Source organism: Anopheles coustani, chromosome 3, assembly GCF_943734705.1.
Source record: "Anopheles coustani chromosome 3, idAnoCousDA_361_x.2, whole genome shotgun sequence".
NCBI classification, from domain to species: domain Eukaryota; kingdom Metazoa; phylum Arthropoda; class Insecta; order Diptera; family Culicidae; genus Anopheles; species Anopheles coustani.
Genome location: NC_071288.1, coordinates 95,597,494 through 95,623,768, shown reverse-complemented (window position 1 = coordinate 95,623,768; position 26,275 = coordinate 95,597,494). Strand labels below are relative to the sequence as shown.

General features: G+C 43.9%; 7 protein-coding genes across 10 annotated transcripts; 3 read left to right on the top strand and 4 right to left on the bottom strand.

The window, feature by feature from the left end:
- The first annotated feature begins 64 nt into the window (after positions 1-64).
- Positions 65-1,150, top strand: LOC131270251 (uncharacterized). The gene is made up of 4 exons (XM_058272406.1): positions 65-161; positions 226-573; positions 632-739; positions 801-1,150. Exons 1-4 carry the CDS (start codon positions 104-106, stop codon positions 1,148-1,150), a joined length of 864 nt encoding a protein of 287 aa, XP_058128389.1. The 5' UTR covers positions 65-103.
- Positions 1,151-1,161: 11 nt separating this feature from the next.
- Positions 1,162-2,168, bottom strand: LOC131272307 (small ribosomal subunit protein uS2m). The gene is made up of 3 exons (XM_058273990.1): positions 2,031-2,168; positions 1,903-1,962; positions 1,162-1,845 (listed from the first exon to the last, which is right to left on the bottom strand). The coding sequence occupies exons 1-3, from the start codon at positions 2,056-2,058 to the stop codon at positions 1,211-1,213; spliced, it is 723 nt and encodes a 240-aa protein (XP_058129973.1). The 5' UTR covers positions 2,059-2,168; the 3' UTR covers positions 1,162-1,210.
- Positions 2,169-2,274: 106 nt separating this feature from the next.
- On the bottom strand, positions 2,275-3,430 carry LOC131258484 (nucleoporin Nup37). The gene is made up of 2 exons (XM_058259809.1): positions 3,211-3,430; positions 2,275-3,139 (listed from the first exon to the last, which is right to left on the bottom strand). The coding sequence occupies exons 1-2, from the start codon at positions 3,358-3,360 to the stop codon at positions 2,315-2,317; spliced, it is 975 nt and encodes a 324-aa protein (XP_058115792.1). The 5' UTR covers positions 3,361-3,430; the 3' UTR covers positions 2,275-2,314.
- Positions 3,431-4,978: 1,548 nt separating this feature from the next.
- LOC131267261 (exportin-5) lies at positions 4,979-10,031 on the top strand. Its single transcript, XM_058270095.1, has 6 exons — positions 4,979-5,104; positions 5,400-5,670; positions 5,739-8,419; positions 8,492-8,858; positions 8,920-9,088; positions 9,157-10,031. Exons 2-6 carry the CDS (start codon positions 5,552-5,554, stop codon positions 9,517-9,519), a joined length of 3,699 nt encoding a protein of 1,232 aa, XP_058126078.1. The 5' UTR covers positions 4,979-5,104; positions 5,400-5,551; the 3' UTR covers positions 9,520-10,031.
- Positions 10,032-10,344: 313 nt separating this feature from the next.
- LOC131267271 (U6 small nuclear RNA (adenine-(43)-N(6))-methyltransferase) lies at positions 10,345-12,123 on the bottom strand. The gene is made up of 2 exons (XM_058270107.1): positions 11,970-12,123; positions 10,345-11,908 (listed from the first exon to the last, which is right to left on the bottom strand). The coding sequence occupies exons 1-2, from the start codon at positions 12,072-12,074 to the stop codon at positions 10,553-10,555; spliced, it is 1,461 nt and encodes a 486-aa protein (XP_058126090.1). The 5' UTR covers positions 12,075-12,123; the 3' UTR covers positions 10,345-10,552.
- An 845-nt stretch (positions 12,124-12,968) lies between these two features.
- LOC131261021 (MAP kinase-activated protein kinase 2) lies at positions 12,969-21,229 on the top strand. Of its 3 annotated transcripts, none has more exons than XM_058262901.1 (8): positions 12,969-12,996; positions 13,208-14,155; positions 17,383-17,522; positions 17,913-17,977; positions 19,314-19,596; positions 19,707-19,917; positions 20,000-20,125; positions 20,190-21,229. In XM_058262901.1, exons 2-8 carry the CDS (start codon positions 13,958-13,960, stop codon positions 20,283-20,285), a joined length of 1,119 nt encoding a protein of 372 aa, XP_058118884.1. In that variant the 5' UTR covers positions 12,969-12,996; positions 13,208-13,957; the 3' UTR covers positions 20,286-21,229. The 3 variants fall into 3 exon arrangements, with proteins under 3 accessions (XP_058118884.1, XP_058118885.1, XP_058118883.1); XM_058262902.1 differs by having other exon boundaries at positions 12,974-13,905; positions 13,991-14,155; XM_058262900.1 differs by having other exon boundaries at positions 12,974-14,155.
- Positions 21,230-22,478: 1,249 nt separating this feature from the next.
- On the bottom strand, positions 22,479-25,231 carry LOC131261020 (E3 ubiquitin-protein ligase RMND5A). Of its 2 annotated transcripts, none has more exons than XM_058262898.1 (4): positions 25,094-25,231; positions 24,191-25,014; positions 23,962-24,116; positions 22,479-23,524 (listed from the first exon to the last, which is right to left on the bottom strand). In XM_058262898.1, the coding sequence occupies exons 1-4, from the start codon at positions 25,227-25,229 to the stop codon at positions 23,443-23,445; spliced, it is 1,197 nt and encodes a 398-aa protein (XP_058118881.1). In that variant the 5' UTR covers positions 25,230-25,231; the 3' UTR covers positions 22,479-23,442. The 2 variants fall into 2 exon arrangements, with proteins under 2 accessions (XP_058118881.1, XP_058118882.1); XM_058262899.1 differs by having other exon boundaries at positions 22,479-23,506.
- Between the last annotated feature and the right edge of the window lie 1,044 nt (positions 25,232-26,275).

Here is a 26,275-nt window from a genome sequence, read left to right as displayed (position 1 = left end):
GGTTGCTAGAAGGGGCGTCATAACACCTTGAGATATATACACCACGGTCGCAATGCAAAACAATTCGGTCCGGATACAACGTGCTAAACTGCCGCCAACCAACATGGCAAAAATAATTGTGAATTTTCAGCACGATCGAGGCCTTGTTTATGATGCGAATGGTAATTTTGTGGTGTTGATTTCGTGTACTGTAATGCCGGTAACTAAAACGTATCGCTTGTACAGATTATTTTAGGCTGCGGTCCGAGTTTCGAATTGTTGGCAATCTGATTGGTGTGCCAGTGTCTCACCCGAGGAATATTAACCAGCAGGGATTGCCCGCTGTACTTTCGACGGTGGAGTTGAAATTTCTATTGGCGAAAAATGCCATAGAACTAGTCGATCGAAATGCTGCCTTCATGAATGTCCCTAGTGATGAACAGATCCAGCTTCACGAAAGTTTGGTTCAGAAGCAGAAGGAAGAAATACGGCAGCCTGTAATCGAAAAACGAATGGAAGCTTTTCGCAAACATTTGCCAAAGATTGTGGAGGGCAAAAGAAAGAAACTGCTCAAATCAGGAACGAAAATTGAAGGTGCTGCTAATGCTGCTGCTCTGTAGCGATGATTCTAAACTTTGTGCTGCTCTTTCAGATATTAAAATTAGTGCAGAACAGTTGCTTGCCGAAGAAATGGAGAAGATTAAGCAGGAAAAGTTTGATACGTTAGTGCAAATTCCAACAAAGTATCAACTCAATATTGGTAAGAAAAAAAAAAATGCTTCAACCAAACAAAACTACGATATAAAAATTTCTTTCCTCAGAGACAACGACCCCAGAACCAAAATTGATTCTGAATGCCGAAGATCTCATCAAGTATCAAGTCTTCGAATCACTATGGAATGATGGCGGCTTCATAACATCCGGAGATGCTTTTGGATGCGATTTCTTGCTGTACCCCGGAGATCCAATTTGTTTTCACGCTTCCCATATGGTGCATGTGGTGAAAAATTCTTCCCAAAAACTTGATTTAAAGTACATTATTCGAATTTGTCGCCTCTCGGTAGTGGTGAATAAATTCTGTGTCATTGCGTACATCGACGCATGCACTAACGAAGTACAGTTTGAAACAATAGAATGGGCAGGCAGTGGTAATAAAAGTGAAAGTAGTTGAACAACGTTATCTTGAAGTACTGTATTTGATCTACGCATCTGTTCTATCTTCTAGCACAACTTACTTGTTTTCGACAACCGTATGCGCTTTTCTTGCTTCCTTACCTAGAAGGACAGCTTTTTTAAAGAGTTTACAATATAATTCTATGGCTGCCGGAGTGTCATCATTTCCTGGAACAGGGTAGGTGATGAGATTGGGGTTGCAATTCGTGTCCACGATACCAACTGTTGGAATATTCATCTTAGCCGCATCACGTACAGCAGTGTGCATATCAAGCACATTGTTCATGGTGTTTAAAAAGATACATAAATCAGGCAAACGGGTCACGGCACCAAACTGAACCTTGGAGTTAGTAAAAACTCCCCCTCGCCAGTAGCGCGTATGGGCAAATTCTCCACATTCCCTGGCAGTTTTCTCAACGACATGTGCATTCAGTGCATTCCGGTTAAAGAATAGTATAATCCCATCACGGTACGCTATGTGCGCAACGACATTTAGCGCCGCACGTAAATGCTCCACAGTTTTGTCGAGATCAATAATGCAATGTCCCAGCCGACTACCGTACAGGTATCCTTTCATGCCATCGTTCAGTGTGCCTTCCTTGTGGCCAATGTGGACCCGGGATTTGAAGAGATCTTCCACCGTGAACAGCTTGTGAACTCCGAAAAAGTCTGGGTGGTTGAGCATATCGAAGCCTGTGTAAGAAACGAAATTTCACGTTACCTGTTCATAAAAACTTAATGTGAATTTACCTTTATCACTCACTACCGCTTGCTCCGGTATCGGCAATGTAGACATCATGCGGGGCAACACTATGATCACACAATGATGTAACAATGTTAGAGCTAATTTACGGTTTTTTCATGAAAACCCAACATACCCGCAGAACATAATCTTCGTGAGAGCATTTTTACAGCTTCAGGCTGGAACCACTTCACTCTACGAAGTTCTTCAACGCAGTTTCAGTGTTGTAAAATGTTTTTATATTTCGGTGTTTTGCCGAAGCGTGCTGTTTATGTTGACTTCCCTTGACATTTCTTCGACTATCCCTTTTACATAAGGTTGCTGGAAAACAAGGATGTTCTCACGATTCAGATAGAGTGGCAAAAAAAGAAAAATAACAGTTTTTGAAAGAAATAAGGGAATTTATTAGAACAGTAGTTTTTAGAATGAGATTTTCCAAAAATTCAACTTTTTATCGGATGCTGCAACAACATATGGCAACTGATAATGCCAGCACAATCCACCGTAGGTAGCCAATTTCGATTCAATCTGCGGTAGCTTGTTTTTCAAATGCATTACCTTCAGCGTTGCGTTTGGCCTTCCGATTGAGGCGACTATATGATCTGAACGGGGTGAAAATTTCACCACATGTCCACATTCATTGTGCATAGCATTGGTATCCATTGGCCAGTTTGAATTTTGTAGATCCCAGAGATAAATGATGCCACTAGCCATTGCTGCAACGTAGCTAGAATTGTTCAAGCTCCAGTCCATGCACGTAAGTGGGTTGGTGTCCGTTTCCACAACCAAAATTGATGTTTTCGCACGCACATTGTAGATATGGAGAGCCCCTGACTTTACCGCAATCAACAAGTGTCCTGGCTCTTCCGGGTGCCATTTCGATACCATCACGGCTGCGTCGAATACAAACGTAGGCCCCCGTTTGTAGCCTTCAGCGCACTCCCACAGTATGCAAGATTTATCATCACTACAAGATGCCAAAAATTCACCATCAGGATCCCAGCTAACATGGTTCACGTGCGAGCGGTGTCCTTTTAAGATCTGGACGGTGTCGTTTTTCTTGTCGTCGTCCAAATCCGTTTTAAAAATACGAATCTTGTTATCCGAACTAGCAGTTGCTAGTATTACCACCTTCGGTATCACGACCAGCGATGTCTCCGGTGCAAACGCAACGCACCGAGGGAGGCATTCGTGATAAATATCTTTCAGCTGTTGCCATCTGAAACCCTCGTTTTCGCTTTCTTCCTACAGGGAAGACGGGAAATCAGAGAATAAGTACGGACATGATCTTTCACGCGATTTGCAAGCCATCTTACCGGAAAGCGAACTGATCCAAGCACAAGTTTATTGTGCAGCGCAATGCACAGCAGATTTTGGGACCACTCGTATGGGGAAAGTTCGAACGTGATGATCTGGTCCATAAGGGTAATGGTGTGGTTCGCTGGCGATCCTTTCAAATCCATCATTTTGATCAGGCAAATGATACTCGCGTAGACAAAATTCTTTCGATTCCGTTTTGGCGAAGGTAACACAAACAAGCGCAATTGCCGGTATATTGACAGCCAGCAAAATGCTGTCAGGTCATGATTTCTCGTCGAGCAGTTGCTGGATTTCGCGGGAATGTGCTCCCAACGAGAAATTTTGGCGTCATTTTGATGTAAAAGAATTCTCTTGAGACCTGATCGCTCTTCTTTTCAGAAGTGTTTTACACCTTCTTTTGCAGCAGATTTCCTATGCAATTTTGGATGTAAAACACTTCTGAAAAGAATGGTAAAACAATTCTCTTGATACTTGCGGGACACCGCAAAAGAGAACTGTTTTGACAACGTGACTGTGCAACGTGTTTATAACACCTATTTCTGGCTATACGCGTAAAAAACGTATACCCATTCGTAGTAGATTATATGAGCTGGGTTCAGGATATCTTTTCTTTCCCAAAATAATTATTTTCATGCAGGAAAATATTTTTGATTGTTTTATTATTTTGATACAACGATAATATTATATACATATCGTCCGGTTCGGAAGGCAATCAGGGGAAATGTTCAGAAATCGTCCGACGCCTCCTCTGGTTCGTGCTGGCAAACAGCGACCACGGATCGTAGCAGGCTCCTTCGATGTACGATGTGCAGCACCACTCCGTCATGCCCATTGAAAACACGTAGAATGCATTCATGTTTATTTCAAGCCGCTTCTTCCTCCTTGTCGAGACACTGAAATGTGTGAAAAGTGCGGACAAATCATCATCAGAAAGAACTCTCTGCTGTGGGTTCTTACACACGTACTTACTGTCTGGTGCGAGTTAACCCGGCCCCGGTTAACCACCCCGAGTCGGTCGATCCAAGCGCTGCTATCGGACACGGGCCACCGATGCTATGTTACACCCGGTAACAACCGATGATCGCCGTGATGTCCAACCGACACCGACCAACTATTAACACTGAGTTGCAGTTTCGGCGCCTGTCGCTAAGGGTCATCGTCTCATCCTGTTTCCTTTCCTGCCCTTTTCCTACCATGTTTCATGATGTTGTTTAACACATTGTTTAATAAACTTCACTCCGATTCCGACACTCAAACCCGCGAAAGCGTTATTCTTAACTCGCAGCTAGTTGGCCAGACTTGCACAGTAAACAGTAAACAAACAAAGGTTTGACAGCCAGTACCACTTTCCACTGCGGTGCCTCCCAAAACAAATTATTGGTAGGTTATGAGGTGTCCATGCCTACCAAAAATACACTTGGCAAGGTTCTTTTAGGTAGGCATGGATACCTTTGGTAGGCAAGTGCAGCAGGGTTCTCCTTGGGCTGTCAGCACTGGTTGTGCAAATTAAATAGCTTAACTGCTTCATCTAGGGATTCTTTAAGATCCCCCACATATTGCGGACGATAAATAAATTGTCGATACATTGAATTCGGTGCGAGATGGTAAAAAGTGTTGCCTCATTGCGCCAACTGAATTCTGCTCGACCTGCAAGATGTCAAAACTGAAGTTTTTTTAGACAGAAGCAGATGTCGTTGGTAGAGCCAAAGAAAAGGGGGACGCGCAAGAAGAGAAGAAGATTTCGCTGCGAGACCGCGTTTACAAGTTTAGTTCGTGCGACAAATTTTCCATATTCGCTGTCCACGTTTGAGGAAAAGTGAAAAACCCAGTGAACTAGCATAAGAAATGGTGAAGTGTTAGCATAAGCATACCAGGACAAGTGTGCGGTAAGTTCCAAAGCTTCCAGTTTATGTACCAATTCCAAAGGCCTACGGCAACCCATGCATGCTTCATACTGGAAGTCACGGTGGGCAAGATGATGGGGGAAACACATTTTTGCATTGGCGTTCTTCGTGGAGCATGAGTCAAAAACTGGAGATATAAACAATGCACTACTATAATTCAATGTTGAAATGCTCCCGGACAGTGTGCAACGTACTGCCAATCATGAACTTTGTTGAACTGTTTTTCACCGATGATGTAGAGGTTACAATGAAATCATGTTTTCTGCTTTCAATCTAGTTAGCCGATCACATAGTGCAAACTTCCTGCCAGCGAGTGAACCTGATCAGTGCGCGTCGCAAAGCCTAAAATTTATTCCCGCGCTCTCGCGGCCATCCACCCTTTCAACGTATCGAGGAAGAACCCCTGCGTTCTTACTGTACTACTGTACCGTCGATGGAAATGGCCCACGAGGTGGCAGAACTGGCCAATGAGTTGGCTCGTGCAGTCAAGATCACCATGGATCCAGAAGCAACATCGGAAGCAAGGATGGATGCCTACGTTGCATGTGAACAGTATTTATCTTGATTACTTGATTGAGGGATTCTTTGAATTTAGATTAATGTTTTGCTTTCTGTTTCAGGTTCAAAGATATCTCTCCGCTCTGCGCCCAAGCTGGACTTTCGCTGGTAACGGGCAACTTTCCTCCCATAGTTCGACATTTCGGTTTGCAACTGATGGAGCATACGATCAAGTTCAAATGGAACAGCATTTCACAGCAGGAAAAAATCTTCATCAAAGAAAATGCGATGAAATTGTTGAACGCCGGTGTCGGGGAAGCGCAAGATGTAAATCTGGCGCACATCAAGGATGGCGTGGCGCGGATCATCGTAGAAATGATTAAGCGCGAGTGGCCTCAGCAATGGACAACACTGCTAGCCGAGTTGAGCAACGCATGTTCGAACGGGACCGCTCAAACGGAGCTTGTGCTGCTGGTTTTTCTTCGCCTGGTCGAAGATGTGGCGCTGCTGCAGACGATCGAATCCAACCAGCGGCGGAAGGATATATATCAGGCGCTGACGGTAAACATGTCCGAGATATTCGACTTTTTCCTCCGGCTAATAGAACTGCATGTGAACGAATTTCGAAACGCAACCTCGGTGGGGGATAAGCATAAGGCTCTCGGGCACAGTCGTGTTGTCCAGGTTGCACTGCAAACGTTGACCGGCTTCGTAGAATGGGTCTCTATCAATCACATCGTGGCATCCAACGGCCGGTTACTCCAAATCTTATGTATCCTGCTTACTGACGTCGAGTTCCAGCAGCCTTCAGCGGAGTGCCTTGGGCAAATAGCGAACCGTCGAGGGCAGCTGAAGGATCGCAAGCCGCTGCTGCTTCTCTTCGAGGAAGCTCCTGTGGAACATTTGTATCAGGCTGCAACACAGAACGAACGACTCGGAACGGAGGCGTACTACCAGTTCCTGAAGAAGCTTGTTCAAGTGCTTACCGGATTAGCCTCCCAGTTAACAACTCTGTGGGGTAAAGAGGATTGCCAACCGATTCGACCTCAATGCTTGGCTACCTTTCTGGCTACGGTGCTGATTTTCACTCGCCATTCGAGCTACAGCCTCGCCCATCCGGCTGCACTGATTTGGACAAGCCTGCTGAAACATGAGCAGATTTCGAAGGAGCACATGGTGCTCGAGTACATTCCAAAGGTGATCGAGGTCATCGGTCCGAAGATCATAAAGGTAAACTATCCAGTTACCCGGCCGACGGAAGTCACAATGCATCCGCAAACATTCGCTAGCCTAGACTACGACGGGGAAGAGGAATGGCTAGTGTTCTTTTTCCGCTGCAGGACGGATTTTCTGGAAATCTTTCGTCAAGCGACGCTGACATCACCGCTGGTGACGTTCTCTTACTGCGAGTCCTGGTTGAACGCAAGGCTTCAAAAAACGTCCACTACGGAAAGGAATACCACTTGCACCGTCTCCGATCCGGTTTACCTCGAGTGGGATGCACTAACTAACGTCCTCGATGGTGTATTGTCTCGAATTCTGATGGTCACCGAGCGGCCCTCGGTTGCTGCAGGCCTCCGCTTGCTCGAAGAATGTTTGAAGGTGGATTCGACCGATCCGCTCATCCTGTCCGTGCTTCTCTCGTGCATTTCCTCGCTGTTCGTATTTCTCAGCATGTCCTCGTGCCAGATCACGGCGGCAAACTGTGTTGCCATGACCGGTGTGCAGCTCTTACCGCGTGTTTTGGAAAAGGTTTTCGCTGCCCTCGTTTTCCAGGCTCCAGGCGAAACGCGCCAAGCGCGCTCGACGGCGGTTAAAAACCTTCGAAGGCATGCAGCTTCACTGATGGTAAAGATCGCACACAAATACCCACTATTGCTGCTGCCGATATTCGACCAGATCAACACGAGCGTTCAGAACCTCATTCGGCAACCGGATCAGTTGAGCAAAGTGGAACAGGTGACGCTATTGGAGGCGCTGCTATTGATATCGAATCATTTCTGCGATTTCGAACGGCAAAGAGGTTTCGTTGCGGAGGTGATCCGGGAAGCTGTGTCCCTTTGGGGCTGTCTGTTGGCACCGGCTGTGGAGAATGCGCACACCTTCATCGACTTTGTTGGCCTGAACAAACCGTCCATCGAACCGGGCTCCACTTCTATCGAAGATCCGTACAACTTTAACCGGCGGCAGCTCACGTACGCACTGAACCTCGTCCTTGGCGTCATCAAGCGTTGCTCGTGGCCGGATGATCCGGATCGATGTTCGCGGGGCGGGTTTGTTGTAGCCCTCACCGAGTCTGGTAACCCCATCTGTCGTAATCCGGCCACCTCACACGTAGTGCCATTGCTATCGCATATCCTTTCGTTGATGCGCGTCCTTAATGAGCTCTGGAAGCCTGACGCGTTGCAATCGTTTACGGAATCGTTCCGCAATGCGAATGGCATGCAGGAGCACGAGAAAAAGCAACTCCTCGGTGTGTCACCGGTGTTACAGGATCCGTTCGATCCATCGCAAAAGATGCCCCCGACAGCTTTCGGGCGTATGCAAACGTTTCTATCGACTATTTTCGAGCACTGCTATCATATGATGGGATCGGCTGGTCCCTCGCTGGGCCGGGATCTGTACGCACTTCCTGGCATCGCCAATGCGATCATTGGTACCGTATTTTCGAGCCTGGAGTATGTGCCCGACTTCCGCCTGCGAACCATCGTACGGGTGTTTCTGAAGCCATTTATTTATTCCTGTCCCCCGGTTTTCCACGAAGCGGTTCTACTGCCAATATTTGCCCATGTATCACCGTTCAGTAAGTATCGATAGAGTTTGAACTTGATCGATATCGATCTTTTAATAATTGTGCAATTGGTTGCTTTTTCAGTGTTAACAAGACTGACCGCCCGTTGGCATTACATTACTTCGCTCTATGAATCGGGCGAGCTAGGCGAGGATGTAAGTGATACACAGGAGGTGTTGGAGGATATGCTGAATCGAACCTTTACGCGTGAGTACATTGATGTGCTGAAGGTGGCGCTCGTTGGCAGCGCCGTCGATCCAACGGCAAATGTGGCCGGGGATGCTGCCATGGCCAGCGGTATGGATCATGACGATCAAAGTATGGACGGTCCTCCGCAAGCACTGACACGGGCCGCACAATCGGCCATGACTTCGGAGGTTATTAGTGATTTGGGAGCGAAACTGCTGCGCAACCAGTACACCTGCAACCCGATCGTTATGACCGTTCTAAGGTACTGCTTTGTGTCCGTGAAACGATCGTGCTTGTGTACTAAAAGCTTCTCTTTCCTTTAGCGTCCTTTCGTGGAATGACAGTACTTCCAGCCTGAAAGCGACTTTGCTTAGTGGTCCAATCATAAGGTTCTTGGCGACGGAGCAGCTCGTTACGGAACCGCTGGCATCTAATATAATCATCGCCGTACTCAAGGCTCTACAGTTGCACGGCCAGCATGAATCCAACCAGGTACGACTGTTTAATAAGCCCTCACAAAGCAAACCGTGACAATAACCAATGTATTCTCCCCAATCCAGACATCGCTCATTTCACTGGGTGTGCAGGCGTACGAAATACTGCGACCAAAGTTTCCCAACATCCTTGAGGTTCTGCAGCAGATTCCGAACGTTAGCGCCGCAGACATTCAGAAGCTGGACGAAAAGATTGCCCTCGGTGGCACCAAGGGTAACAAAATCGATAAAGCTAAGAAGGACTTGTTCAAAAAGATTACCTCGCAAATCATCGGCCGCAACATTGGGCAGCATGGCAGAAAGGAGGTGAAAATATTGAATCTCCCTCCGATCGTACCACCACCGAACAATCAACGATCCCATGCGTTTAACCTCATCGAAACGAATCAGGAGACTGGGCTAGCGCATTTATTTACACGACGCAGCTAGGAGAAGGATCCTGCTGCTAGCAGTTAGAAGATAGTTCTTGAAAAATCTGATCCGACCCGACGGACGGATTTTTTGGCGAGAGGAGCAAACATTTGCTGTGAACATCAATGCCAGGACTAAAACCCGTTCGATTTGTGAATACTTTCATGTAGTGAATGTATCGTCTTCTATTGTGTTTATATGAAGTATATATAATTTAGTCCTATTTTATATATATTTATAGTTTGATAACGTTAGCATATTCCCGTTTGGATGATATGTGAACAAGCAGAATCCTCAAAGGAAAAGCGTTAACTCACGGGATCGCGTTTCAAAAACTGTTACGTACATGCATTTGTTTTTTTTCTGTCTTGTTTAATTAGTTATTTATCAATTTTGATAAATCAGTCAACTTTGATGTTCGGTTTTGTTTTCGGAACATCTTTCTGTTCTAAATTGTAAAACAAGAATTGGCACACTCCAATATTTTTGGCATGCTGAAAGTCGAAATGAAATTTCCTCGTTATAAACTACAGCCTGCATTTTTCTTTGAACAAACGAAAAGCCTCCTTGAATGTGTTTTAACCGTTTTCACTGAGGATCATCGTCACCCAGCGACCTCCTAGGGTAGGAGCTGTAAATTTGTTAAATATTTTTATAATAACGAAAAAGATAAGGTTTAGCGGTAAGAAAAAAATCAGCTGGTAAAAGTTACTCGATGGCGCGTCACAATTACGAAAATTTGAATCTTTGTTATCTTCTTTTGGTGCAGTTTTGCTGGTTTCAGATTTTGTTCCAAGCACATTGTTTTCTTTCCGAGACATGATCGGTAATGAAAAAGAGTGGTAGCAGGCAATAATGAGCTATGTAATAATTATGTCACTTTGTAATGTGCGTGCGTTACAGCAAAAGACCGGGAATATAAAAATAATAAACAAAACATTACTGTAATACATAACCGGTTTTCTTATATTTTGGTTTTTTCAATAACTTAGTTCAACAAACTGGAGATGTAAGTAGCAAACGATTACCGTAATTCGATAATGCCTAGTCCTCACAGGCACATTTCAACGAATGGTTGTGTTCTACTGATATTTTTAATATACTGAAGAATTTGATTTACCGAGTCTTTGCCAGCTTTACCATCAATGTACTGAAGCGCAACAAAATAATCACAACTTTTCCTGTGAAGATTCAATGCTGCCTTCAAATACGGCTTTTCCGATTGCTTTAGTTCATCACATACAGCAGTAGGTTCAAGTTTTGGCCTTTTTTCTTGTGAATTCTCATTCTCATCGTACGATTCAATAATGTCGCTATTTCGCAGGTGCTTCTCATGTTTATGGTCAGTTGTTTCCTTGCATCTTCGTTTTCGCCTCTGGTGAGACCAGGTATTCTGGTGCGCAGTGAGCTCGCATAGTATTACTTCGCTTTCTTCAGACAAAACGCGAACGTGTAGAGCAATGGATTGAAGCACTCCTATTAGATATAGTTTAAGGTGTGCCAGTTGGGATACTTGATGCCCTTCCGGCGCATTCCAAATTTTCCATTCAATTGTTTTGTTCAACGTTTTCTTTTTCCCAGTCCCATGGCTTTCGATATCTATGGCGTCGTTCAAACGATTCAGTACTATTCGATTATCGAAGCTCCACCCTACGGCCCATCGAGTCGTATTACCTTGGCAAAACTTGCTGACCGAAATATTCTGGATAGAGCTGTGCTTAAATTTCCTCAATATCTCTTCATAACTTTTCTTATGGCCAATCATTGTAGTGTACACAGAAACGCGATCCTTCAGCTGCAGACTTTCTTCGATGATTTGGCCAATAAAGCTAACTTCTCCCCCGTCCGTGCAAAGTTCCTCTGTGGAGCCGGTGCTTGCATTCGATGGTTCTCGGCGTTTTCCGGTTCGATTCTGATATTTAACACCGGTTGCGCTGTCGTAGAATGGTGGGTTACACATGCAGAAGTCAAATCGCTCGTCAGGATGGTTGTTCAGTACTTCTAAGAGAATTGTTTGCCCTCCAGCAACTTGCGGCCTAACGTCAATGAATTGCTCGAAACTATTTCGAATAACATTTGCTTTCGCAATCTGTAGACTATCTTCTGCTTTCTCGATTGCCAGCATATGCCAGCGCTGCTTCGTCTGTACTACGGCCAACAGTGGGTAAATACAGGAAGCTCCACATCCGATATCGATTCCCCTAACAGGTTCCTTTTCGTGCCAACCAGCAATATCCCCGATGTCTTCCAGCCAATGGATATAGTTCAATCGCAGGGGTAAGGTAGGGACTAACTTTCCCGGGGGTAGTTCCAAGCTTAAACCGAAATCCCTCTGTAGCAGACATTTAGATAGCAGTTGGAGTGCTTGTGCATCTTTGTAGTTCAGTTTAACTTTTCCGGACACATCCTGCAATAGATAGAAGCGATTGAACAGAACATCTTCGATAGAATTGGCAAATCGGTCTTACCACTATGGCCACTTGGTTTAGCTCCGGAAACTGTTTAACAAGGTCCTGAAAATTGGGCCTTTCTCGGTACCGGTTTCTGGGATGCATAAACTCGTTCACTGCCATGCTCGATGGGTTTTTAGAGATTGTAACGCTGGAACAACCGAAGGTGCGCGTGTTTCTTCTTCTTCTTCTTCAATTCGGCGAGGATTTACTCCAGTACGGCTATTGAATCCAGCTTCCTGGGCCTTCGCAAGCTAACCTGGAGACATAGACCTCTATTGGTTTAGGACTGGCAACTAAAGGCCATATGTCCTGGTTTTCTGTGGTTTTCGATTTTCTGTAGGCGTCGCCTTTTGACTGCCACCATGCGGCCAGGAGCACTGCTAGCCAACCACGCTAGTGCGCAGTCAAAATGCGGCTGTTCACCCGCCGTAACGAAAGGAATATTTCCTTCCGTTTGTCAGATCGCACGAAACTCGTGATCCGCTTGATTACTCAAACAGCACGAGATGTGCGTCGGCTAGGATTTCTCTGACTTGAGCTCCAGCTCGGCGACACCACGCGGCCGTGCCTAAGATAACCTTACTTTTCAGCTAACCCTTTCAGGAACCTCGTGCACTGCTAACCATCCGCTCTGATGCGACGCCGAACTGGAACTGGTGCGCGTGTTTAGAAGGAAGCCCCGGTGTTTTGTTTTGTTTATCTTTTAGATGATTGACAGTTCACCGTTGTGGAGCATGGCAGTCGGAGTAGTAATTTTAAAACTGAACTAGTATTTCAATTATTTAAATTATGGTGGGTTTTAGAACATAAGTTATGGTTTGAGAAAAAAGTTTACAAACAGTTTTACGTACAATTGCAACAATCATATCAAATTTGATTCAAATACCAAACGAATCAAACCTGATCAGTGTCTGTCAAATGGGAATCAATCCTTCCGAATCCGCCCAGAGATCGAATCTTCGGATCTTCCCAATCGCGATTCTGCCAACACTAAGTCAGTACCCCAAAGGCTACGGAGGTGTGATGAGGTTCTTTCCGTGAAGTGCGAATTGCGTGTTCTCTGTTAGAAATTCCCAGCTTTCCTTCCGATAGCGTGCTGCTCATTTTTCTCTACCTTTCGGTGCTTTTCTTTTACAACCTTTCTGTGTTGCGTTTCTCGATCGTCTTGCCGTAGCTGGCATACGGAGTACTCCTGCTGGTGCAGTTATCAAAACAACAACCAACTCTCCCTGTTTCGTGGTCGTGTTGTCCAGGGTTTCCAGCGGAAGCGCATTAGCATAATTGTCCAGAACATCAGTAGATAAATCGCGTCGTGTTGTAAAATCGCAACCCTCCACAGCATAAGGGAGCGAAAGAAGAACGGAAGGTGCGTGGTCGCTGCTCCACTGTGTACAGTTTTTATTTGCGTTGATGACACAATGACAAAAAGATTCCGACTGTGCTCGTGCGAGAAAAGAAAATAAGAAAAATTAAATACCCTACCTGAGTAGCCCAAAGTGGTCACCGTCGCGGCGGAAAAGCCCTGTCTACTATTTCCGTTGTTATTCTGGAGTATAGTGTGTCTGTTTGGTTGTGTGAAATTGTTCCGTAGTTTCCAAAGTGCAAAGATTTATCCTCCTGGCTCCTGCGGGATTGTGCCATTCGCAAGGTTTTGTTATATAACAAACGTAATTAGACAGTATATTAAAAAATAAAACACAACGAGATGAAACCGTCCCATTGATGCTCCGCATTTAATAGCCAACCGAAAGTCTTCACTGGTTCCTTCCGTGCCGCGAAGAAAGTTCGGCGTAAACAGAACAAGTCTGACGCAATCATTGTGTTTTTGTGCTGCGGTGCTCGTGTGTATTCCCCGCGGGGTAGCCTGCTCCGTTGCGGCGTTCGCTTCGTTTTGATATTCCCGGGATCGAGTCATCTGACTTGGATTAGTCAAAACAACGTCAACCGAAGGGTGAGTGAAGGAAGTGGTGAATCGGTGCAAAGCGGTTCGGTTTGCCATCGTCATGTATACAATGAAACCAATTCCGGTGCAACAGCTGCCCACACAGCAGCAGCAACAGCAAACGGCCATGCAGCGACAACCGAAAACAACGCTTATCACGGACGACTACGAAATCTCCAACACCGTGCTCGGACTCGGCATCAATGGCAAAGTGGTCCAGTGCATGAGCAAGAAGACGGGCCAAAAGAACGCCCTTAAGGTATGTTTTTTCATGCATTTCGTAGTATCTTTAACACTTCTATTTGCTATCTTGTCGCAGCGACACCCTGCCACCACGGGTTAACGAACATTGATGCCGGCGGAAGGTCGCGACACGCATATCTGCGATAAACATAGATCCAAGAAGCTTATGCGAGCTCGTCGAATTGAGGAACGCGCTACATCGCACAAATGCTCAGTTATTTCCTACTGCCAGCATGTCGACGGGTTTGTTTGTCCGTCCCCTCCCAGACGCCATACGAGATTCTACCGTTCCGTTACATACGTATGAGTGTACCTACGGCTTGAAACTGTACTTAAGGAGCATCAATGGGGTACTTGGTAGAGAAAAAAGCGCCTGAAATACTCCTGGGAATAGCGCAGTGCGTATATGGTTTGGTGATCTCAATGCCATCGCACGCGAGTTCTCTACAAATCGCTGGTTGCCAATTGATTTTCAGCTCGATACGTTAGGCGACAGGCCCGATTGACTGCAGGATTTCCCAATATGACGACCCGTTTTGCTTTCAAGCAGCAAATGTTAGTTGAAAAATAACTTGTCGTCACCATGTATCGCTTTCAATTTTACATTAGTGGAGTAGGAGTATAATTAGAATGAATTTAGTTCAAAGATGGATTGTTGGAGAAGCATTACACGATGTTTGTGTAAAACTTGAACGCCCGTGATCGATGGCTAAATTCATTCCAGGGTCAGCATTCACTTCGCCCAGCCATCGAAAGCATTTGTCTTGGCTTTTCTCCCACAATCCGTTTCGCAATTACCCTTTTAATCTATTTCCGTCCGGGTTAACTGGTAAGGTTTCTTGTGCTTCCAAACTAAAAAAACAAACCCCGCATGCCGGAACGGAACAGACAACTGGATTTAATTGGCTAAACGATAAATGTTTTCCCTACATTGCTGTCTCGGTCGTAATGGATTAATTTGCCGGTTAATTTCTCGATTTGGATTGGTAATACGTGGTATGATATATTTTATAACTATTGTACATTCTCTTTTGCTACATAGAAATGCAATGGACAACAATTTAAGAGATAGTTTGATTGTGCATACTCTTAACAAATGTATACCACTTGTCTCGTTTTTAAATCTCCTTTTCTCAATAGCTCAATTGTGCAAAGATTTATCGTTTTTGCACACTTGCCTTTCTTGTCACCGTCTGTCTAGGTAAAGCGACACATGCAATTTACTTGCCTAGATTACCTTCCAACGGAGCCGTCACCCATAAAGTGGTACGACGCTTGGGCAACGCTGTTTTAAACAGTCCCCCTTGGCCGTGTGCTCTTAGTCAACCCGGGTGGACACACAGAGCAGGTTAAAATTTTCCCTCTCGATGCGAGTAGCAATCAATCATCCATAATATGCTCGGATATCACAGCCTCCGAACAAGAGGAGGGCAGCCAAGGGAGGGCAGTTTGTCGTGTTGCGTATGGAAAGCAGCAATTATGTACACGCAATTGGCATCACGGAGAAAATTGCTCTGCGGGGGGCCCTACAAGACATTAAAAATGTGTTTTGTTTTACAAAATGTTAATACAGCTTGAATGACATCGGATGGTACAAAAATTCCTCTGCAATGCGTTAGGCAAAACACAAATAATACACCCCGACAATTTTGTTTTGCTGGTGGTAATTTCTACAAGGGATGGCTGGCCACGACGTCCACAAGTGACAGTTATTGCTTCTTATCTTTACCACCTACCAGTGTGTGGGGCCACATGGGACAGGCGCGGGGAGGGAAGCATTGGTGGGGTCGTTTATCTCATGCTCTCGTTTATCATGCCGTTAGGGCAGTACACGCCACGACATCAACGACTTTTCCATATCAGCCGATGATATAAAAATGATACGATAAATCATAAGGTGACCATGCACACGCACTCGAACGGAGATTGTGTGGCGATACGGGCGGACGCAGACATGTGTCGGTTTGCATTCGCAGTCCAGTGAAAACATACTTTCCACGACGGGTGACTGGTGGCGCTTCTATTTGCCTTGAATAAATGTTGCTAAAAGGTTTGCATGGCATGTCAACCGTGTGCCCGGGGGCAGCCCGCCTCGGTAAATCGGATTACTTGTACAAACAAAGGGCCCGCAATGACCGGGATGTTCAACCTGATATGCTTAATCCATGCGATACATAATCACGTGGTAAACAAAGCTAACCCTTGTTTGTCAAATTTTTCTGCTTAAACGCGGGAGAAAAATGAATGAAGGAGCATTCAAAATGCTCCTCAAAGACTCTTATTTATCAAACATGTCGTCAGTGAACTTTCGCAGGAAATTTGACTTTCGTTCGGTGGCGGATTTAACGGTGCGCCGGCTGAGCGGCCGCGGGGGGCCCGACCTCGCAAGGGGTCTCGAACCTCCAAGGGCTTTATTAAGAGATTTATACTTAAATTTAAGTTTAAGTTAAAGTGAGATAAATTCGAACGGTGTCAGTCTTTCAATAAGGGATAACTTACTGTATCCTATAAAAATTAATGATAAGAACCATGACGAAATAATGAAAGAATGGTCCGGTATGTAATCAGAGTTAAAGAGTCACGGAAGAAAAATGTGAGTGAAAATTACTCTCTTTGAGAATTGGAAACACTGTGATTGAGGCTGTTTCTAAGGTCAAACAAAAAACACGTGTTGTGTGTGATCCTCTTATTTTGTACATTCAAGGTTTTATATGTTTTTTTATATCATTATCAAACGTCCGTAAAATTTAAAAAGCCAGAGCGATTTTATACCAATGGCCTGTGATTATACAGCGTAGTAACTAAACAAATTTTAATAGTACGACCAACTATCTAAAATTAAAACATTACATTAGCTCGATGGAAGATAAGTATATTCCAATATCCAGCACGACATTCGTTCGGATGACGTCAGGTGGTAAAGTAATGGGAGGTGGGCGCACTTTCGCGTGGGAATGGCCTACCATCTCCAACGGGGTTCCCGCCAATTGGTTGTAGAGGTGAAGTGGGTCACATGCTTCGTTAAAATGCACCCAGTCGAAGTAACAGGATATGACATTGAAAATATGTTTACACCCTTGTGCTTTTCACGCAAACTGAAACATATTTCCAAACATGTTGAAAGCGAGGGTTTTCCCCATTTAAGTTTGTCTCATACAGAAATATGAATTTTATCCTCCCGGGACCCAAGACACTTACAGTTTCTCTCCGTTTCTTTCTTTCTTTCTTTCTCATCCTTTGCAGGTGCTTCACGACAATGCCAAGGCCAGACGCGAAGTGGAGCTGCACTGGCGTGCAAGTGGTTGCCGAAACATTGTAAATATCATCGACGTGTACGAGAATAGCTACAGTGGCAATCGATGCTTACTCGTTGTTATGGAATGGTAATACAATCCCCAGAATTTGCATCCCCCTTATACCACCGCCGCCCCCGCGTTTCAGCGTTCGAAATAGCCCCATTAATCGTGTCCGTGCAGATTGGTTGATTTTTATGTTTTGTTGATTACTATTTGCCTATGAATGGCCTATTTTCGCCAACGGCCAACAGTTTATGGTAGGAGATGGGTTCAAAAAAACCATTGTAGTTTAATCTTATTGAAACAAAATTAAGTAAAACTCTTTGTATAGTTAATTTCATGATTTGATACTGAAATGACGATGCCAATGTTTTTCGTTACGCACGCGGTTTTATTTTAAGATTGAAAAACATTGAAATCTCTAGCGCAATTGATCTAAAAACGATTGAATAAAACATTGTTTTGTTTTTATTACAGCATGGAAGGAGGTGAACTGTTTCAACGTATCCAGGAACGACAAGATGGACCTTTTACTGAACGAGGTAAAGCATTACATTTATCAGAGGTGGTCGATTGGGATACGAGATAATATTCGAGCAGAACAACAACGCATATGAATGCTCGGTTAGACGAAAGAGAAGTAAGAAGGGAGCTTTAGAAGAAAGCCGCTGAAATAATATTGCATTCCCGTTGAATGGGACCACCTTACCTTCTGGAGGATGATGATTTGGTCCTTGGTTGTTTTCCCCGAACCCACTGGTCTTCTCCCTGGCATTCGTTCAAGAAACGAACGGTACCCCCAGTACTCGACGCTGATAGTTTTGGGGTAAACATGTGGTTACGGTCAAATTCCAATCCATCACCATCCGCCACTATGCTGCGCCTCGGCGTGCCATTACAGAGCGTCATTCCTCCGGGCGCATGAGTAAGCGCGTGATTCATGGCGTCCAAAGTTCAGAAATGTGCTTAAATGTGTACATTTCCGTCAAACGGACCGCGATGCTGGAGATTGCATCCATCATCCATCAGCACACAGCACACTGAGTAATCGTACTGTACATGTTTTCATCTTTTCTTCGTAACTATCTTTGCTGGTGATGCTGTTTGAATGGGATTGGATGTGCCTGTTTCATTGGGTTTGTTTTGTTCGAAACTCCCTTTTGAAACTATCGCTCCGAGTTTCTTCTGATTCCTACGTTGTGTTTTATTTAATTATCTCAAAATAAAAAACGCGTGCTTCTCGTGCCACTATCTAAACGCAAGAGATTTACAACGCCGGAAAAACTTAACCTAGCCTGCTGCGTTGCTAAAAAATTGCACTCTTGAAACGCAGTCAAGAAACGCCTACTGGAATCTACTCGTTACAAATTTACACAATTCAAACCAGCCGTTCAAACCAGAGTTCTGAACAGGGTTTTTTTCAAAGAAAGCATAAAGCTTCTACTAAGCGTTTGTTTTCAGACGATGTCTGTTCATTGAATTTGTAACACTCCACAATTATGTCGAAAGTTGTTGTTGAGGATAATACTCTTACAAAATGTGCATGATGTGTCTACTATTGCACGTGTACGATAATCTACTCTAGTCACATTCTTGCTGTATTTTGTTCTACTCTATACAAGCTTCCTCTCCATACGAGCATAATCCTGATTTACATCTTTCTCAAGACAATTGCATTTCATATACTTTTCGGTTGTAATTGAATCGTTAAATTTCTTCGTTCCACTACATTATCATTTCGTTTTCTCTCTCTCTTTCTCTTCTTCTCTTCTCGTTTTCATATATCAACATCTTCGTTTGTTTCTCCTTCTCTCACTATTGCTCCACCATCTCTCGCTGTCACTACGCCACCGCTACTACTATCCACTCTATGTTTAGAAGCGGCCCAGGTCATGCATGAAATCTGTGTCGCTGTCAAGTATTTACACGATTCCAACATCGCACACCGCGATCTCAAGCCGGAAAACCTTCTCTACACGTCGCCCCATCCGAACGCCATACTGAAACTGACCGATTTTGGCTTCTCGAAGGAAACGTTCATCAAGGACACGCTCCAGACGCCCTGCTACACGCCGTACTACGTTGCACCGGAGGTGCTCGGGCCGGAGAAGTACGACAAAAGCTGTGATATTTGGTCGTTAGGTGTAATCATGTACATTCTGTAAGCACACTTCCGTTCATGGCTTTCGGGTGGCCCCGGATCGGCGTATGGTTTGATGCAAGAATTGTAAAAGCACTGTTCTTGGCTTTCCTCTTTGCGCCCGGTTTCAGATTGTGCGGCTTTCCACCGTTTTACAGCAACCACGGGCTGGCCATTTCGCCCGGTATGAAGGCGCGCATCCGTACCGGACAGTATGATTTCCCCAATCCCGAGTGGAAAAATGTCAGCCAGGCGGCAAAAGATCTCATCAAGGGTATGCTTAACGTTGAGCCCGAGAAACGCCTCACGATCGAGCAAGTGATGATGAATCCTTGGATCCGGGTAAGCTTTGCTCCGACACGCGGAACTACAGCGATCTTTTTTGTATCATATGTGGTAACGGTGGCTTCATTACTATTTCCAGCGTTACACTGAGGTGCCTCAGACGCCATTGCACACCGGCCGCATGCTCAAAGAAGGCGAGGAAATCTGGCCCGAGGTGCAGGAAGAAATGACTCGATCGTTAGCCAACATGCGCGTGGATTATGAGGTAAGCATAGGTGGGCAAAGAAAAGAAAAACAAACGATTACACTTCCTTTTCTTGCGCTTGCAGATGCACATCAAGAATCTGGACAGTTCCAACAACGCCCTGCTTAACAAACGAAGAAAGCGTGGCGAAGAAAAAGGAGGAAGTACCACCAAATCCTAAACCGTTGCTGCTGACTCCACGGAATTCCTTTTGGTTTTAGGGGAATGTTTTAGAAGAACAAAAAATAGGGACTGTTTTAGCGGAATGAACGTGAGCGCGTTTTCCCGTTCAATACTGCGAGTAGAAATGAGTTCGTTATCCCTTTTTTAACAGTGCGAAATTGATTCCTCCTTAAAACTAACTTTTTCGTTGCATTTTGTATGCGAACACACGCAATGCGTAAATTTTATCCAAAAGTTTGACCTCCGTAACCATTTTTTAATGATTGAGTAGAGCTTGGGAGAAACTCTCGTTGATGTTACGGCTTTTTTTTATTTCTATTTTACGTGAATGGCTCTTTACAACATATTAAATGTGTAGAGCAGCTCGCGGTACGATCGCCACGATAATCGCGGGAAGAAAGTATGAAAAGACGCGGAAAAAGGGTAGCTAGCGGTAGATAAGGTCAAGTTAAGCCAATTGGCGATAGACAGTTTACATAATACATCACTAGAAGAAAAAGCTATTTACCACGACGGTGTCAATACCGTTGAACCTATTCTGTGTTGGTAACGGCGATACGTTTTTCCCTAAACCGCACAAATAAGGCTTATTTTTGTGAATATCGCAAGAATGATTGGGTTGAATCTAGTTTAAAAATTTGCTAATTGAAGGAAAGTGGGGGGAACAGTTGTGGCGAAGGTTTTATCCAAATTTTGACAGATTTTCGATGTAAAGAGTAGCATTTAATCAATTTTAAAGCATAGCACAGAGTTCAGCGTTGAATAATATCGCGTTAATGCGATGCGGTATTGGCAATTTTGGAAGCAGCTTGCTGTGTAACGAGTACATACTATGATGAAAACAAAACAAAACCTTGTTAGGAAAGATTGCAACCTTTCCCATTTTAATGCATCGGAATTAAGATGCCTATATAAAATACATGCTGCTTATTTATCGATCGAGGTAGGCTGTGTGATTTACATCCATCCACGTGTATGACGTACTAGATTGAGAACATGTAAAACTCTTGTAAAAAGACAAGAACCTCCCGGAGTGGTTGGCTGGTAAAGACACGAAGCAAGCATGCAATTACACTTAGATTTAACGAGCAAACAAAACAAAGTTGTTGATATGTTTTAAAAGAAAAAGAATCCCGCTCCATCCATGCTGCTTTACTCCATACATCCGGTAAATATTGTTTGCTGCCTTAATGCGCACGTTTGCTATTTGCTGTAGACCATTCCTGGTAAACAATTTGAAATTGTAACGTAGTTGACGATGGATGGTCCCAATTTAAAACAATTCCCTCTTATCTTTATAAACATTCCGTGTTCCAAAGTCATACCAGTATAATACCTCACGAGCTAGCTCAATCAAACAATTCTGTCGACAAGCTTATGTTGATGTATCTCTCTTCACACTTCGATATCTTACCCTCATTACAACACAGTTTATGCTTATTATAGAAAAAAATTCCTTTCATTATTTTGACAATTGTTTGTTATGTGAACATAGTTCCCGATTGTTTAGTTCGTTTAACTTCTTTTCAAATAGAAAACATACATACGTTCAATACAATGAATGATAACATAAACAACAGAGAATATTTGCTGCATACAACGAAATTTTGTCTTGTTTCGATGGTGTTCATTAGGTTTGGTGCTTATCAATCGTTAAACAGAACAGGGTGGATAGAGAACCATCGTAGGCTGATGGTTTGTTGAACACGCTTTAAATGAAACACGATACCGTATCTCTTCTAGGAAAAGCCAATTTAAATGTTGCAATCATAAACAGAAACGTTGCGTAATTGTTGATAGATTCGGTAAATCTGCTATCTCAATCCGTTCGGCTTTTATGCTCCTCATTGGAACGAAGGTTGTTATTTCTTACCAATGTTAAATGCCAAGCTGACAGAACGCAAAAATGATAACGTCTCAAAAACGTGCGTATTACAGACGAAAATTTTAATAAGCGATTAACAAAAGTAAGGCGAGATCGGGTTATCCTCGAAATGGGAACTTCTTGATCGTGTTTTGCAGAATCATGTTTGACCATCAACATGCAGAGACAAGAGAAGAATATATCCGTAGATATAAATATATATTCCTAATGTGACGAGAACGCGGCGAAAAGGCTTGATTGATTAAATAAAACTAAATTCAACTAAATAGTTTGATGAATTGTAGTCAGAATCCGCCATTAAAGGTATATTTTTTCCTATATGTGGGTTTTATTAGTCGTCAATAAAAAATATAAATTTATTTATTTATACATATAATATATTTACAGCCTTGTAGGTCCTTCTTAAGCAGCATTCGATGAAGCAAGCGGTTTTATTTATCATGCTGACATAAACTTTTATCGATAATTTGAATCCTGCCTACATTACAGATTCTAACATCATCGATATGGTTTATCCTTACTTCGTGTACCTACGGTTCCCTGGTGGAGTGAGCTTGAGTACACCGTTGTCCAGTTTCACGGAACGGGCAGGTAAATATAAAGAAAATTAGGTTTGGAGTTTTTTTTTCATATCCCGTGTAATTGATCCTAACTCTAAAGAAACGTTCTGTTTCGTGTATGTATTTGCTATACGCCAGAAAAACCTTCTCCTAACCCAGGACTGAGTATCTCGGCATACAACTACGTAGGATGGAACACAGTTGATTCACAAACAAACTGAAAAATGAACAAACTAGAATAAAATCAACAACCCAACATTTGTGATGTCTTCAACATCTTGCTAAGTGAACTCTTCCTAACGATAAAACAAGAAATTAGTAAAAGGTTTCGTAACCACATGCACACTCCGAGTATTGAAAGAGGGGGGGTTAGAAGTAATAACGACCGACTAACAACAGTTTTATGCGCAGTATTGGGATAACTATTTAGTTGGAGAGAGAGTTTCTCACTGCGTCTGATTCGAAGTATTAAACTAACTTACTCCATAACTGAACCGTAAATAACCGTGTTTGCTTATCTAAACACTATGTTTGCTTTTTCATGTAGTACGGACACGGTACAGGTCAACCACCTTTCCCCATCAACTATTCGTAAGACTCAAACCCTTCATTCTGGTGGTGAAAATTCGCGCCATTCCTAGCACTGGTTCACTGCTGCTTCCTCTTCGTGTGGACTGCCTCAAAATATGGAGCGTGCAAGCAATGGACGCTCAAAAATATATCAGCTTGGCATCCGAGGGGCACTGCTCCATGGGACAATATGGGCACTTTAATCTGAAAGTATTGTTCATTCTATCGATTAGAATGAGGCGTGAGTTCGCGTCGGAGGGATGGTTGGGGACATTGTCGAAAATTTAAAACAGGAGCAAGGGATTAAAACGGGGAATGGATATTTCAATTCCAGGATATTTCGTAAGATGGCCACCGATGTCGTCGTCATCATCGGAAGATTTCAACAAATAGAAATAGAGAGAGAGAAAGAGAAAGAGAGCGTCATAAAGTTTTTCGTGTCAAAGAAAACATAAGAAATCTTGTGGTAAACATAATTCAAGAGTGACAAATTCACAACACAGTGAAAAAGTTGTTACAAATTACACAAACATAACACAGCGGAACGGTAGGAAAAGTGAAAGGTCAGGATATATAGTTTGTGGTACATAGAGTGGTACAAACATATTGGAACGGACGGGGAAATTGGGAAAACACATAAAAGCCGCAGATATACATACATCGGTCCATTGCTGAGCTTGTTTAGGGCATCACGGGAAATTACGTGTCCACAGAGGAGCTTCATCGGAGGATTGTCTTCAGAGCTTTGCTGCCTCAAGATGGGACATGCGAAAATGGAGTGGAAACGATTTTCCGGTTCGAGATCAATTTCAATCTGGAAAAGTTTCAACGAAAAATGAAAAAGCCATGTCCAGCAGGGTTAGAGACCGAACATAATCCTACACATACCGGTAGCTCGTCGCGGCCATTCCAAATGCCCGTAACCTGGCGCGACATCATGACCTGCTTGAGATTGAGCAGCGCGGGTAGCGCCGTACATCCGGCGTTCACTATCACCGATAGTGGGGAGTCTTTGTTGATGCCCAGCAGCTGACAGGAATCCTTCAGGAACACGTCCGCTGTCTCGATCCACATCTCCGGCGCCGTTAGATACTTGTACGGTGAGTTGTGAATTCCGATCGGTAGGTAAATAAGCGTTCCCATTAGGATTTGTATGTCTTTCTCGAAGCGACGTACAAACTTGGCAAAATTGGTACGTGCATAGGTGATCGCTTCCGTTTGTGCCTGCACACCTTCGTTCAGTATTTGCATGAACGCCAGCCGGTGCAGCTTAAACTCGAGCGAGCTGTTTCGAGCATCCAGCTCGGCCGAGTAACGACTGGCCCAATCGAGGGCTGGCGCCAGCTTCCCGTTGTGTATCGCTTCCCAGATGCGGTGTAGCTCGGCGTACGGCTCGGGTACGATATCCTCAGCGGGCAGACCGGACTCTTTGATCAACGTGTCGGCCACATCGTCCATACCCTGGCGGTAAAAGTGCTGCGCCATGATCTTGTTCAGCAGCATCACGTTGCGCTCGTTTTGGAACGCGTCCGTCCGGGAGGTGGCAGTGAAGTCAGCCACAAAGTTTCTATCGATAGCCTTGCCCACCTTGCTCACGGTTCCGTGCAGATCGCGGTGTTCGGTGGTAAGACGCTGCAGCTTATCTTTTGTTTTCGTGAGAGCATCGTTCAGCACTTCCGCCTGTCCAGGTGTAACTTTATTATCTGGAGTACCTTCAAACAATGGAAGGAAAGGGGTAATAAGAAAATATCCATTGGAAAAACATCACAATGGTACATCACGTTCACTTACCTTCCGCGATGGATGCGCGTAATTTTTCAATGAGAGATATAACATCACCAATTATACGTTGCGAATGATCGTTAATGGCAGAAAATTTGTTAATCACTTTCTCCACCTCCTTCTCAACGGCAGCACAAGATTCCATTTTCGAAGATACTGCGGATCTTGGAAAAACGCACTTGTATCAATGGAAAAGCGCACTTGTATAACCTATTTTGGAAACACATTGAACAGAAAACTGTATCAACAATCTGTTACTACAGCTGATAAGATTATGATTAGTTTCCCCTTTCCCTGTGCAAGCGCCTTCACCCCTCCTCTTAGGGAGATGTCTAGTCGATGGCTTTTCTTTTCGATGTTGTGAAGAAATTGGCTTCGTTCGGCATTTGGTGGATGGATGATGGAGGAATTGTTAGCGTAACAATATTAATAGTTCATTTACCTATCAATCAATCGTTACACGTAGCGCTCTTAATTCCAACCCTTTTGGCGTAGCAATGAAATCCTCGTTCACTCGTACGACGACTTTCTTCGCAACTTTTCACTATTTTTTGCGTACGCATACATCAGACAACAAAGAAACAGTGGTGTTTCGATTCTCGCCTTCTTCTACTGCGCCACGGTGGTATGTTTTTAAGGGCGAACAACAGACACGGGGGCCAACAAGGTACGGTGATTGTTTTGGTTTTAAAGTTTACGAGATTTTTGCACTTGCAACACACCAAATCTCTTGCCACCTTTTAAGCTACCATCTTCCTCCTCATCGTCATCGAGTTTTATACGTCACGACGTAAAATAGACCCGCTTTTCCATCGGGAACACTGTTGCAAAACGGAATGAGGACCGTTTCTGGGTGCTGACCACTTGGTACTTTGCTCTCGACTACTAGCGATAATATAGTTCCTGGGTTACCCAAAGAAACGGCACTTTGCAATGGATGTTTCCAAATACACTTTTCATTCGACTTTATGCTTTCAAAAACAAAAAATTTGTTCACATCAACCGGTAGAGCGAGACAGCTAGAGCACTATTTTTTCCCGATTCGATGCCTTTGATTTTCCCGTTTCGTTGACCGTCACTATGACGGATTTGAACAGAACGTTACTTTTCTTTACACACTTTTTATGTTATAACGTATCGTATACTATATTAATCTTTTATTAACTAAAAATGATACATTTCCTTGAAGTT

Excerpts from the sequence above, each read along its gene's own strand:
- LOC131270251 (XM_058272406.1), top strand. The coding sequence starts at position 104 with ATGGCAAAAATAATTGTGAATTTTCAGCACGATCGAGGCCTTGTTTAT. Across the intron at positions 162-225 it reads CCTTGTTTATGATGCGAATG|ATTATTTTAGGCTGCGGTCC; the intron begins GTAATTTTGTGG and ends TCGCTTGTACAG. Across the intron at positions 740-800 it reads AAAGTATCAACTCAATATTG|AGACAACGACCCCAGAACCA; the intron begins GTAAGAAAAAAA and ends TTCTTTCCTCAG.
- LOC131261020 (XM_058262898.1), bottom strand. The coding sequence starts at position 25,229 with ATGGAATCTTGTGCTGCCGTTGAGAAGGAGGTGGAGAAAGTGATTAAC. Across the intron at positions 25,015-25,093 it reads ACGCGCATCCATCGCGGAAG|GTACTCCAGATAATAAAGTT; the intron begins GTAAGTGAACGT and ends CATTGTTTGAAG. Across the intron at positions 24,117-24,190 it reads ATGGCCGCGACGAGCTACCG|ATTGAAATTGATCTCGAACC; the intron begins GTATGTGTAGGA and ends AAACTTTTCCAG.
- LOC131267271 (XM_058270107.1), bottom strand. The coding sequence starts at position 12,074 with ATGGCAGTGAACGAGTTTATGCATCCCAGAAACCGGTACCGAGAAAGG. Across the intron at positions 11,909-11,969 it reads TAAACCAAGTGGCCATAGTG|GATGTGTCCGGAAAAGTTAA; the intron begins GTAAGACCGATT and ends TATCTATTGCAG.
- LOC131261021 (XM_058262901.1), top strand. The coding sequence starts at position 13,958 with ATGTATACAATGAAACCAATTCCGGTGCAACAGCTGCCCACACAGCAG. Across the intron at positions 17,978-19,313 it reads TGGACCTTTTACTGAACGAG|AAGCGGCCCAGGTCATGCAT; the intron begins GTAAAGCATTAC and ends CTCTATGTTTAG. Across the intron at positions 19,918-19,999 it reads TGATGAATCCTTGGATCCGG|CGTTACACTGAGGTGCCTCA; the intron begins GTAAGCTTTGCT and ends TACTATTTCCAG.
- LOC131272307 (XM_058273990.1), bottom strand. The coding sequence starts at position 2,058 with ATGCTCTCACGAAGATTATGTTCTGCGG. Across the intron at positions 1,963-2,030 it reads ACGAAGATTATGTTCTGCGG|TGTTGCCCCGCATGATGTCT; the intron begins GTATGTTGGGTT and ends GTGTGATCATAG. Across the intron at positions 1,846-1,902 it reads AGCGGTAGTGAGTGATAAAG|GCTTCGATATGCTCAACCAC; the intron begins GTAAATTCACAT and ends TTTCTTACACAG.
- LOC131267261 (XM_058270095.1), top strand. The coding sequence starts at position 5,552 with ATGGAAATGGCCCACGAGGTGGCAGAACTGGCCAATGAGTTGGCTCGT. Across the intron at positions 5,671-5,738 it reads GCCTACGTTGCATGTGAACA|GTTCAAAGATATCTCTCCGC; the intron begins GTATTTATCTTG and ends TTTCTGTTTCAG. Across the intron at positions 8,420-8,491 it reads TGCCCATGTATCACCGTTCA|TGTTAACAAGACTGACCGCC; the intron begins GTAAGTATCGAT and ends TTGCTTTTTCAG.
- LOC131258484 (XM_058259809.1), bottom strand. The coding sequence starts at position 3,360 with ATGATGGATTTGAAAGGATCGCCAGCGAACCACACCATTACCCTTATG. Across the intron at positions 3,140-3,210 it reads TTGGATCAGTTCGCTTTCCG|GAAGAAAGCGAAAACGAGGG; the intron begins GTAAGATGGCTT and ends TCTTCCCTGTAG.